This window comes from Priapulus caudatus, unplaced genomic scaffold, assembly GCF_000485595.1.
Source record: "Priapulus caudatus unplaced genomic scaffold, Priapulus_caudatus-5.0.1 Scaffold112, whole genome shotgun sequence".
Lineage (NCBI taxonomy): Eukaryota > Metazoa > Priapulida > Priapulimorpha > Priapulimorphida > Priapulidae > Priapulus > Priapulus caudatus.
Window position 1 is genome coordinate 210608 of NW_014577173.1, and position 13422 is coordinate 224029.

Below are 13422 nucleotides of genomic sequence, written 5' to 3' on the forward strand. Positions count from 1 at the left end.
AAGTTATATATTCTGCCCCAACGAAAATGTAAGGCCTGCCCAGTGCCCCCCCCCCCCCGCTGAAATAAATCTTTAGCTACGCCACTGGCGTGTGCATGTATAGAAGGGCCGTAGCTAGCAGGGAGTGGGAGAAGGGTGCAGTTGCGCTCCCCCCATAGAAATGTAGATACATTGCATGGTCAATAGCGGTACCTTTCCAGAACATAATACGCACGTGGCTTTCCCCCCTGAGGGAAAATGGGTTAGCTACATATTATATATATATAGTAATCGGGCCGATGTAGAGGTAGGTCACCAAATGTAGGAATGTATAGTTGACTATAGTATTGCTCGCTTCGGAGGCATGTAGGGTCTACATAGAAAGGGCGCGGACACATCGGTGACATGTCGTCTAAAGGAAATGAGGCAGGCCCGACGCTACGCATTTAATCAGGAGTGTGGCCCGCCCCCCCCCCTCCGAGGTCGGAGGGACCGCATGCGCGTTCCCAAAATCTCCGGTAAAGGGGTATTTTTCGCGCGACAAAATCCGGCCCAAGAATTGTAAAAAAAGGGGGTGTATTTGACTTTTCACTCGGAGATTTCTTTAAAAAGGGGGTGTTTTTCCTCTCTCTCTTTCATCTTGAATAGCATAGAAAACTTTATCAAATCCCGGGATCAAATTCCTGAAAGTCCTGCTAGTTTTGAAAGCTCATTCAGGATTATTTCGGATTTAGGGGGGTCTCCAAGGCAGGAAAAACCCGCAAAAAGCCCGCGAAATGGGGGTTCAGAAATTGTGGCAGTCCTGCGATAGGGGGGTGCTTTCAAAGGGAGGGAACGAGCATATGCGTACCTTAAATAACACTGAGTGGGGGGGGGAGTGTGGCATGCCTAAGCCCGGCGCACACGTGAGTTATTTTACTCAAGTAAAATGACGCACGAGTCAAATTACTCAACGAAAATCCGCCGCACACGTGAGTAAAATGACGCATGCGTCAAATTACTCAACGAAAATCCGCCGCACACGTGAGTAAAATGACTCATGCGTCATTTTACTTGAGTAAAATAACTCTCGTGTGCCCTCGTGTGCGCCCTCGTGAACGAATTCTTGCATCGCGAATCGCGCCCTCGTTACTTTAATGTGGCGGCACTGCTCTGTCACAGGTCCTCTGGACGCCTTTAACCGTCTCTTAACTAACGAAACTATAGAGCGACAGCACTTGCTGGCTGACGGAACTTCGGAGGCCCTGATACAAGTCCTCAGTTCTAAGAGGTGAGAACGGGGCGCATGCTCCCAGTTTTCCCGGTAAAAATATGCCATTTCTCTGCTCCCGGTTCATTGAAGATCGTAATTTCAGCTTTTTCGAGTCCCCGTTGCAATCACTAATGATAAAAAAATTAACCAGGCATTTCCAAATTTCTCGATAATTAAAATGGACTAATCGCGCGTCTTTATATACCCCCTGCAAGTATGGTTGAATGAACCAGTGTTGAGAGCATCGGGTTGCTGCGTGGAACTCTTGAACTCTTGAACTGCGTGGAACACTTGATGTGTGCTGTCACCGACAGGATTATATCTTGTGTAACCGCACTGCCATGGAATCTATACGTTGTTATAGTGATGCGCATTTAAGAAGATTATACCCTAATCATGACAGTCACACTGTTTCCAATCATAAGCGTTGTCTATAGAATATCTTGTGTAGCTTGTACCTGCACTCACGTGTATACACGGGGTTATATTAATTACATGTTCAATACACGCGCGTATTAATAATTAACCCAAACGCATGTAATTACCACCAGATGCTGAAACGGAAGTAAATAAGACTTTCAAAGTTCTCATTCGCTGTCTTTATTCGTAGAATTCACAAATAATTAATTCCTTATTCTTAGTTCTATTCTTCCACCATAATAACACCGCTACTATACATCACTGTTATAAACTCAACTATAACTTATCTATAATTGGTTCTGGAACCCGTGCATTCTTCAGTTTAACTAGTGAATATCGGCACTGGAATTAGAAATATTAAATTATATTAAGGATTCGTGCACTTTTATAAATTAACATTATTTTTTTTTACAGGACTCTTGTAATAAAAAACTATATATATACACCCTACCTGCAATTAGTGTACCCTAATTCAGTAGAATATTGTGTCGAACAACTTCAAGTATACCGTCACAGAAACATGGAAGCAAGTTCAACGTGTTACAGTGCAATATTAAATACATAACTGCCTCGTTTTCGCCATGATCCTGAAATGATACAGAACTCGGATCCTTTGAGGTATAGCACAATTTAAAACTCAAGTTTAGGCAGAACTACAGTTCTATACGACAACACATATCATATCAGAACCGGGTATATGAAATATTTAAGACTATACTGCGCTAGAAAAACCCCACAAGAAACACTTGGCTGCACATTGAAGTTACACATGAACGTTATATCATGTGACGGCTGCACACATTCCCGTGATCACAGTTACATTTAGAGATTTTATACAAAAGTAGGTACATCTTGTGGGTAATGCTTGAATAATAACATATATAACCCGCTGCATGATCACGCCCCTTGTCCTACTTTTACAGCCGTAATACCAAACGAGTAAGCAACTCTCTCACCATTTGATTCCCTCAGAAAAACTAAAAGCCATTTAAACACCGAGATGATAACATTAAAAGATTCCATGCCAAAGTGTAAACATTTTAACTCAATGAATTCAATCTTAGTTATGTCAAATACCACTGCCATGGTACATGTCTGTCATACGTGTATGCCATAACAACCACATTCTACTAGGAAGTCCTGATTTTGCATTCTTTAAGGTGCTACCAATTTGCAGTTTTCTTTGTATGAAGAAAAACTCCCATCGACAGGTTTCTTAAAATATTGTAATTTTAATTGCATTGTATAGTTAATCACTACCGCCTCTCCATGCATTATATTTTAGGTACAAATGAGCTAAATTACACTTTTCCGTGTCACCTATTGGACTAGTTCTAGTAAGGTGGTGAACATAGGTACACTCTATGTACTATATACTCTACAAATGTATGTATACTGAGTATACATATGTTCACGGTAACATGAGTAACCGATTCAATCCTTCTCGGTTATTCAATCAGAATTACGAGTCCAAAACATGTAAAACCCCCTTTAGTGTTTCCACGTCCTTTTCTGCTCAGAAGATGACTGTCATGAGCAGTGTTCTACTCCATGGAAAATCCAGAAGATAAACGTGCGTACTATTCTTCTTGGCGCCCCCTGTTTGTCAGTGCTACGAGTGATGTCCGCCTTGCCTCAACAAAACCCAACGTTCCATCTTCGCGCAAAGGACGCCCAGCGCTAAAGCAGTGCAAGCTCTCGCCGTGAGTTGCTATGGCGATTGTTTCGCACGATCTGAGCGTTCACAGGCCAAGCCAGCACCTGTGGTGACAGGTAGGTGGGGAAGGGCAAGTGCAGGGTCGCGTTGTCTACGGCTGTCACGAGGTGGCGTTGAACGCTGGAATAATTCCTGCTCCTCCATAAGTCCAAGCTGGTATCTCACCAAACCCAAAGAACTTCACACCGTAGGTGTTAGCCATAAACGTAGCAAGCAAGATTCCACACACGTCCAGCAATACTCCCGTCCTCACCTAGAAATGCACGTAGATATGAACGAACTTGATATACGTATGCAACTCATATCATCCGAATGCATTCTGTAACAATAAAATGGCCGGCACCTAATTCTGTAAATAATGGAGCGCTGAAGTTAACTCATGCACTAACACAAAATGTATACTTAACTTATTGGACGTACTGAAAACTTGTATTAAATCATAACTATATAAGGTAAATATGAATTAAAAACGAATTATAAGATAACTAATATAAGTATACATAATTTGATAAAAACAACAAATTAATTATTGTTCACTGAATCACAATCTTCTATGATTCTATCCTATAACCAGACCCTCACCATATCCAACACGCTCAGCTCTCCTGTCGCATATATGATTGCATTCGGAGGTGTTGCTACTGGCAACGAGAATGCAAATGATGCCACTATTGTCGAGGGAAACATAAGCAGCAGTGGGCTGATTTTTAGACTAGCCGCCTGGGGAATAAAAGTAAAATGACATTTTACCTTGCATGCACACACTCCCTTATGTATCAAATGAAAATATGAGTGAATTACGGCTTCAAATAAATTACTAGTTTGAAAATGTTAATAGCAAATATACAAAAAACAATGACGAAAAAGTCAAAATTTTCCCACTAATTTGACTTCTTTCAAACTTCGCGATTCATCTTTCATAAATATGTAGGGCTTGATATTTCAAAGTCATATTTATACGAATTTACTTGTAGTGCTTCTTAGCACATGGTTTGCTGAAATTGTGATACAAGGCGTAGCACCAATTAAGGCGAAGCACCATATTTGGCACAAATGTGTTACGGGATGTAAAACAGATGGACCCAAACACAACTGGCCTTTTGGGGTACTACTCAATAAACTGATTCGCCCACAATCGGAAAGATCTGTACACGTTTGATTTGAAATTATGGCAGGTGTAGGACAGCCAAATTAACTACATTATGTACATGTGTGTCGAAAACAGTTTTGTCCGCATACGAATTAGTACTGCGTGCTATATACGTGGCTATTTTCCAAATACATGCATGATGTACCCTAAAGATGGCAGCACCATACTTATACACATAGAGGGGGCCTGGGCGAATGGACATGTCGTCTGCATGTTCTGTTTCAGCCCGAACTTTTAGATACTAAGTTGCAGGTATTATTGATTCACACACTAATACAGCCAGCACTTCGAATATGTCAACTTTCGCTTAAACGATCGACACAGATTTGCTCGGGGTGATTATTTGCTTAGCAAATCCAGAAGAACACCACTCTGATTCCCAGATTGAATATCAGCACTGAAATTCGATCGCTGAATATATTTGTCAGGGGGTTCTTATAGTGGAGCCGATATGCGAAAGAATTGTGAATTTTGTGGTTAAAAGCACCAAAATTGACATATATGATGTTAGTTAGTTAAGTTATATCCCTTCCCATGCCTATGTGGCGCACAGGGTATATAGTGCCTATCTCCGTCGGCCTATCTCCGAGAGGCCACACAGCTCCTTTCGCAGTAAATACTACAGCAAGTTAGTCCACTGGTAGCACTGCGAGTTTACTCTCCACACTCGATCTCTAGTTGCTGAGTGCTAAGTAGAGAAGCAGATGTTAAAGGTATATATATACTTATTAGAGCTCATAGGGTCTTTGTCCCCCTGGGTACTGCCGGAACGTACCCTGGTAACTATTTGATATGGTTAGGGTTAGGGTTAGGGTTAGGGAGTAGGCGTAGGCGACTCCCTATAGACTCGTTAGTGGAGTAGGCGAGGTACGGTCTGGCATATTAGATAGTACCAGGGTACGTTCCGGTATACCGGACCATACCCAGGGTACGTTCCGGCAGTACCCTGGGGGACATAGACCCTCTCAGCCTTATTAGAGCACTCACCGAGTTAATTTTCCACACTCTATCTCTAGTTGCTGAGTGCTAAGTAGAGGGATGAAAGATAACGCTATAGATGTTAAGGGTATATATATATACTTATTAGAACACTCACCAAGTCGGGCAGCAGTGACAGCACTATGTTGGCTGTCGCTGTGTTGCTGACGACCTCGGTGAGACAGCCTGTCATGATGCAGCAGATGAGCACGGCGACGGCGACCGGCAAGGAGCTGATCATCGACGACAGTCCCACGCTGATGTACTGCGACAAGCCCGACTCCTGACGACCGAGCAAGAGAACGAGTAAAAGTGGGAGATAGAGCAGAAAGCGACAGCTAGGGTATGGAACAAGATGCATAGAGAAAGAGGGCCGGAGAAAGTAAGGTGACTGAGAAAGTGTGGAAGAGGGAGAGAGGGAGAAGAAGAGCTAGAGAGAGGGAGAGAGAAAGAGCGAGAAAGTGAGAGAGAGAGAGAGAGAGAAAGAGAAAGAGAGAAATAGAGAGGGAGAGAAAGAGAAAGGGAAAGAGATAGCGATAGAAATCAGGACAGAGAGAGTCTGTGTGTGTGTGATACCACAACATGTATACTTGAGGCATAATCACATAATCAGCATAACCGTGTATCCATTTGCAGTAAATCCATATTGCTGGCATCTTACCTCTACACCTTTAGCGAGAGCAAATCCACCACCAAGCAGAAACACGACACCCCAGGGCATCTTGTGCTGAACTGTTTTCCAATCGATCAGGGCTTCCTGAGAATCTGTGCCATGTAGTAGAAGTAAAGGTTTCATCGGCGGCAAGATACTTAGGTTAGTTGATACGAATGATTCGTGAACAGCTCTTTAATCCTGGCAACATTACTGCAGCCACAGAGGCCTGCTTAAGGCCAGCACTCTCTCAACACACTGTCATCGGCAATGTGACTATGTGTGTTCGACACTCTTGACTACTTCTATTATCATGACCATCAACTAACGTTATCAATGCTCTTTTCATCACACTAGATATCATCATCACCATCAGCATGGCTACTATTGTCATTAGCCGTGTTGTCGCTAGTCATTCTTCACTAGCATCATCACCACCACCATCACCATTACCACCAATATCATCATTATCATCAACATCTTCATCATCATGACCATCATGACCACCATCATCATCATCATCATCATCATCACCACCATCATCATCATCATCATCATCATCATCAATTCATCATCATCTTCTTCTATACCCACTTACCTGGGTTCGTTGGCTTCCACATGAACCACAGAAGCTTCGGAGGTTCCACAGGCAGCGTGAACAACAGGAAGGCAACAATAAGAGCAGCCGTCGCGTCAGACACCATTGTCCCCGTACCGTAGTCAAAGAGTTTCGACCAGCCGGAAGTGAACTTGGGATCGCGTGTGAACCACAGGAACACCACGAAGAAGAAACACACCATCACCTCGACTTCAGCAAACCTGTTCAACATAAGTACAACAGTGCGTACAGTCACGTATATTTATACATAAGGTACGGTTGGAGCAATTTGCAAAACGAGCCGCCAGAACACATTAAGCCTACCGCACACGAGGGGAATCAGCTCAGACATAAGTTACTCGTGGCCAATTCCTCACACTGTTGAGCGGTTTCCTCTCGTGAGCGGGCAAATTTGTGTGAGGTTTTAGTCATTTCAGCCGTCGAAACAAATGTCCAACGTGTTCGATATTTTTGGTCACGCGTGGCGAAAAACTCACCGTGTGCGGTGAACTGAGCCATTTCCTCACTCTCGCGATACCAATGCGCATGCGAGGACGCAGTGTAATCTGCTATTTTGCTCAGTCACGTGATCTATGATGGGTTATTATTGATGAGTTGTGGGAAAAGTGCTGATCTGACTTCTCTCGTGTGCGGTCTGAGAACCGCGAGAGGAAACGCCTCAACAGTGTGAGGAATTGGCCACGAGTAACCTTTGTCTGAGCTGGTTCCCCTCGTGTGCGGTAGGCTTTAAGGTGAACGTAAACTACTTACGACATGGGTCCCAAGCGTCGGTATTGATCGCGGATGACTCGCTCCACGGTGGCGTCTGAGGTGTTGCGGCCCTTGATGCAGCAGCCGAACAAGGTCCTGTGTACAGCAAACATGCACTTCTGACGACTTCCCACAAAATTACAAAAGCATTACAGCATGAAGAAGCAGTTTCCGTTACTTACACTAACAGTAACAGAACAGTAGAGGGTATATTATAGCACGTGTTATTTAACGTCATACGCAGAACAACGAATGCGCCCCATGTCATTGGGCTGACGAATGAATGCGGCAAAAGAGCAACAATTGATCTCACCTCCATCCGAGGAACACGAACTGTAACCATAGCCACGTAATTAGCAGCATGACAAGGGCTCCAGGTGCAGAGTAGACAAACCAGGTAGCAAAGTTGACGCCTGCATCAGAACCATAGTACCTGCAGAGATCCAGGGAGATTGCTGAACTAACAGCACGTGAAATGCATCGAGTATCTTCTACACTTACTAACTCTGCACTAACATTTTCTCGTAGACCGTCGACAGCGCTTTGTTTCGTATTGTTACGAGGAAATCTGCTACGACTTTCCATTCAGGTAAATTCGCAGGGTTTCTGACGACGGTCTAAGAGAAAAAGTTAATGCTAAGACTAATGTCAAGACTAATTTTGTTTCTGACAACGGGCCCCTGGCCTCACACTGAGACCCAGCGTAGTCATGACACAGGCACTTACGTTTCCAGTAGGCCACTCAGCACGAGGTTAGGCGGAGTTCCGGTAAGGGTGGCCGTGCCCCCGGTAGCTGCTCCATAGGCAATGCTCAGCAGCATGCCCTTTGTTAAGATGCGGTCCTCTTCGTCCTTCTCTATGCTGGCGAAATCCAGCGTCATAATGCTTTTCATTGAAGGTCTGTAACGTGAAAGCAACATCAATAGGATTCACAGTTGTTCACATAGTAGGCAAGCGATTTACTCCACCTATATTCAGTGAAAAGGAAGGTGATTAATAAGGAGGATAATCTCTACTATCAGATAAGAAGTGATGTAATTATATACTCGGATAACAATATTACACTCTCCTGATTCAATTTAGAAAGTGTGAATACTTGCTTGCCATCAAACTTGTACTAAAACCACGATGGATGAAACTTAAATAGGAAAGGCGAAACACTAAAGTAATATTCCGAGGTTTTACCTCAACGGAGGCAGATGAAGTTAACTGGAAACCACTCCATGAAATCTTGTGTGTAAATCTTAGGGGTATGGTGTATTTGGAAATTGGAGTGCTACATAATGACAGTAACACAGCGTTACATACAATCGCTTCCGGTAAGATGTTCTTGTGTTTGCACGAGAGCGCGGCTGAGAGTCCTCCACGTCCATGGCGACAGAGCCATTCTCTACGGGCGCTAGTGGCGCTTCCGGCTTTATCATGGCGTCCATCTCCTCGAGACTTCCTGAGTAACTGCTGGAATCGGAATGTTGGCAGGCAACATGATTGAACTCCGTCATTTCCTGCCCGTCTTCCTGCTCATTCCCTTTGACATTCCGTCTCTTCCTTACTTCCCTAATTCATGCAGCAAGGCAAAACGAAAACGTGACAGAGAGAGAGAGAAAACATAAAGGCAAATATTACTAACCATGCAAGCAAAATAATGGCCTACGCTTGACTACGATTACATCGTGCATAAATACTTCAGCTAGCATGCCAGCAGTACGATTTCAACACAAATAAATATTGAATCACCTGCGCATTCAGTTAATCACAGTCTATTACATGCAATCATCTGCTAAGCTAATACTGAATAATTCATCAACTATCCCGCTTATATTTAATTGTGAAAAAACGTTCAACATAAATCGTCACCCCCACAATCGATCAACTCAGATATAACTGCACGTGAGAGCATATTATTGAAAATCGTGATTTTTATCATGCAATGTTGCGATGTGTACCTCGGCAATCAATAAATGCTAATTAGTGACCAAACAGGAACAATATCTTGTATCATTATTTCAGTGCAGTGCACAATAACGCCATGTTGTTAGGAGGGCACAAGTCTTCTTCTAACAGTAACTTAATTACGTCCTCCTTGACGTTGTTTATATCTACCCCAAGATAACTTTAGGTATCATATTGTGTCAACAATGAACTTCCGAAGTTAAGAAATGTTTGAGAAACGTGGAAGCAAGAAAGAAAGAACTAAAGCCAAGAGGTACGTGCAGTGCTTATGAAAGTTCACTGGCTATACCTTAACCTAAAACTCATTCAGTATTGCCAGACGATGCCTCGTGTTTCACATATACGTCACTGAGCTGAAAGTGCTGCAGCATCACGTCAAAACAGTGAGCTAAATTTAGATTCAACGTAATTCCATGCAATGCTTGCTGTTCGACAGCAATTCAATGCGGGATGTTATGGCTATGCCAGAGTCAGCCAATGCCACTGCAACGAGACATCCTCCTATAGTATAGCCATGTACGAGACCTCTACCTATGTGCTAGAACCAATGCAGAAAACGTGCGCGACAAACGTCAGGGAATATCTGCTGAATTCCACATTCTCTCGCTTGTTCATGGCTTGCTCAAGTACAAGGAACGAATACACGCGACCGCGCGGGGCACAACTGGCTCATGCAGTACTGGCAAAATAATAGGCCATAAAATACTGCTGTACTGTGCCAGGATTGGCACATGCGTGCAGTATTTAACACACATTATGCTGATTATATGTGTCTAATTGCGCAGGACCTTCGTCCAACCTTGATGTTTATAACACGTTATGAACGTATATATAGCTACGACGCAACACGGCGAAACAGGCGTCACGCACACAATAGCGGCGCCTTGTAAACAGAAAATAAAAAGAGTCCCAGCTTTTAAAAAACGAGTTTCGTGATGGCCGGCAGTGTCAGGGAGGTAACGCCGCGTGGGCCATGCGTTACCAAACTGTATTCAACTATTCAACAAGCGACGAGACATGATTCTTTTCACTAAACTGTGGATAAAAAAATCCACACCTTAAGCAAATGGAAAAAATGAGAAATTTTAACGCTGAAGCACACACCGGCGCATGAGATGCAACCGTGTCTATACCTAATTAATCGGGAATTGCGCGATTTCCAGCATCGGGAATCATATGCGGATTCCCAACCAATCACGCGCCCGTCTAGCCAAACAGTTAATCAAACAAACGAAGCGCCATTCAATTAGCGCTCGTGGCGACGCACTAGCAGTGCCGACTATGGCACACCGACGATTAGAAAATCTGCAGGCATGCCAACACGAGCATGACGGCGCAAGCGACCGTCCTCACTTCCCGTCACCTCGTGACTCAGGTGTTTACGGCATCTCCAACCTAATTAGTTGGCATGTGAGCGTGAGTGAAGTGTGTGTGGGAGTGGGGTGGGAGTAAAGGTGGGTGAGGGTGGGGGGGTCGCGCAAGTGCGATGTGTATGTAGTTACGCAACACACAACGTAATATAATGTAACGTAATGTAATGTAATGTAATGTGATGTGATGTGATGTGATGTGATGTGATATAATGTAATCAGGAGTGCATAATATAGACTCCTGATGTTATTACGTTACACATTTGGTTATTAGTAATATGATGACGTCGGCCATTAAATGGCTAACGCTCCATTAGGAGTGTTCCCAACTTTGATATCATTTTAATGATTAATGATTAATGATTGATAATCTTAACCCTAACCCTAACCCTAACCCTAACCTAAATGACATTAAACCACAAACTAATATATGACCATGACCATATATATATATATACATATATATATATGTTATTATGACCATTAATGACATTAAAGTTGGGAACACTCCTAATGGAGTATCACCCCATTAAATGGCCATTTACAGGTAAGTTGATACATGCATCTCTCTCTCATGTTACAGAAATGCTTCACAGCACAGCTATAGCTACCTGCGTCTCCAGGTACTTATAAGAACACCTGCTGATACCCATAGTAACACAGACTGTCTATATACACATTGTCAGGAGTGAATAATAGCGATCGCTATTATTCACTCCTGACATTCTCCATAATCGTTAACGATGTTCTATAGAACTATCAGCATTCCTTAAGAAGTAGAACTATCAGCATTCCTTAAGAAGTAGAACTATCAGCATTACTTAAGAAGTAGAACTATGTCACCGCATGTAGTCACAGTGCCAGTGTATATATATATATTATATATATATTATATTATGTATACATTATGTATATATATATATATATATATAATATATATATAATATAATATATATATAAGCTCCCCACCACCACACATCATGCACTGACACATGCATCTCACTAAACAGGGAAATGACTAGCAAGACACATGTGCTAAAATCTGCTTATCTGTTCACTTACTCTTCGGTCTCTTGGCTGTAGAGAAAAGTAAGAGTAATTCCATTAGTGCTTGTGAATAGTACATGACGCGGGCACGTGCATGTCTGAATAGCAGTAGAAACATGTTACTATGATAACCTGACCAAGAATGTCAAAAATATCAGTGCTATCTCGTGTACACACTATCTTTTGTACTCCTTCTTTCCCAGAACGATCCTACTGTGGAACACGCTACCATCTGAACTGGTTATCATCAACCCGGAGGACGATTTCAAGAAAGAACTGGATCTCCACCTTCATTACTCACAGCCTCATCCCAACTAATCAATCAATTAACTGAATACCAAATTACCAATCATGACATTTAAATTCAATTCAATTAAAATTCAAAATTATCGTGATAATGACGAGAAATTTCAGCTGTCGTTGACACACTGTCACAGTCATAATCATCAGCCAATTGATGGAAGACTTATAACGGAAGAAAAAGAAAAAGACACATCCCTAGGTAATAGCGGTACAATTCTGCGTACGCACCCCCTGCTCCCCGTATACTTAATTAAGCGAATAATTAGCACTCACGCGACGTGCTCGATGTCCTCCAGGTTGGCGTCTTCCTCCTCGCCGCCAAACTCCGCCTCCAGCTCCTCGACGTGGTGCTCAGTGGTCGTCTGCTGGAACTCAACGCTCGGCTGGTGCGGCAGCGACGGCGGCCCGTCCTGCTGCTGCTGCTGCTCCTCGTACACGGGATTCTCAATGCTCACCACTGTAGCAGCGTGAGAGAGAGGGAGAGCGAGAGAGAGAGAAAGAAGGAGACAGGAAGAGAGAGGGAGAGCGAGAGAGAGAGAGGGAGAGAGAGAGAGGAAGACAGGAAGAGAGAGGGAGAGCGAGAGAGAGAGGGAGAGGGAGAGAGAGGGAGAGCGAGAGAGAGAGAGAGGGGGAGAGAGAGAGAAAGAAGGAGACAGGAAGAGAGAGGGAGAGCGAGAGAGGGGGAGAGAGAGAGAGGGAGACAGGAAAAGAGAGGGAGAGCGAGAGCAAGAGGGGGAGAGAGAGAGAAAGAGAGAGACAGGAAGAGAGAGGGAGAGCAAGAGAGAGAGAGAGGGAGAGAGAGAGAGAAAGAGGGAGACAGGAAGAGAGAGGGAGAGAGAGAGAGAGAGGGGGAGAGAGAGAGAAAGAGGGAGACAGGAAGAGAGAGAGAGAGAGAGAGAGAGAGAGAGAGAGAGAGAAAGAGGGAGAGAGGAAGCGAGAGGGAGAGAGAGAAAGAGAGAGAGAGAAAAGACGTGATTAAACGGCCGCAGAAACATCGCGATCCCAACCACGCGTCTGCGAGGTTTCTTACCTTTTCCTACAATACAGTCCACTAAACCCTTTACGCTTAGTGTGTTCCGCGCAGTTTTGTACGTTCCGCGTACGTTCCGCGTCAGCTTCGTACGTACCGCGCACGTTCCGCGTCGGCCTCGTACGTTCCGCGTATGTTCGGCGGCGGCCTCGTACGTTCCGCGTACGTTATGCGTATGTTCCGCGGCGGCCTCGTACGTTCC

At 43.8% G+C, this 13422-nt stretch overlaps 1 protein-coding gene across 5 annotated transcripts in view; it reads right to left on the bottom strand.

Annotated features, from left to right (window-relative positions):
* Positions 1 to 1807: 1807 nt before the first annotated feature.
* Positions 1808 to 13422, bottom strand: part of LOC106805401 (solute carrier family 13 member 5-like) — a 42921-nt gene continuing 31306 nt past the window's right edge. For 2 of the 5 annotated variants that reach the window (XM_014806972.1, XM_014806971.1), the window contains exons 3-13: positions 12464 to 12647; positions 11903 to 11917; positions 8826 to 9074; positions 8244 to 8417; positions 7831 to 7950; positions 7518 to 7613; positions 6747 to 6967; positions 6158 to 6261; positions 5615 to 5779; positions 3951 to 4088; positions 1808 to 3621 (exon numbers count right to left, since the gene is read on the bottom strand). In XM_014806972.1, the coding sequence (XP_014662458.1) occupies positions 3469 to 3621; positions 3951 to 4088; positions 5615 to 5779; positions 6158 to 6261; positions 6747 to 6967; positions 7518 to 7613; positions 7831 to 7950; positions 8244 to 8417; positions 8826 to 9074; positions 11903 to 11917; positions 12464 to 12647 (1619 nt within the window). In that variant the 3' untranslated portion in view covers positions 1808 to 3468. The remainder of the gene's footprint in view (positions 3622 to 3950; positions 4089 to 5614; positions 5780 to 6157; positions 6262 to 6746; positions 6968 to 7517; positions 7614 to 7830; positions 7951 to 8243; positions 8418 to 8825; positions 9075 to 11902; positions 11918 to 12463; positions 12648 to 13422) is intronic. The other 3 variants (XM_014806975.1, XM_014806974.1, XM_014806973.1) reach the window with 3 other exon arrangements.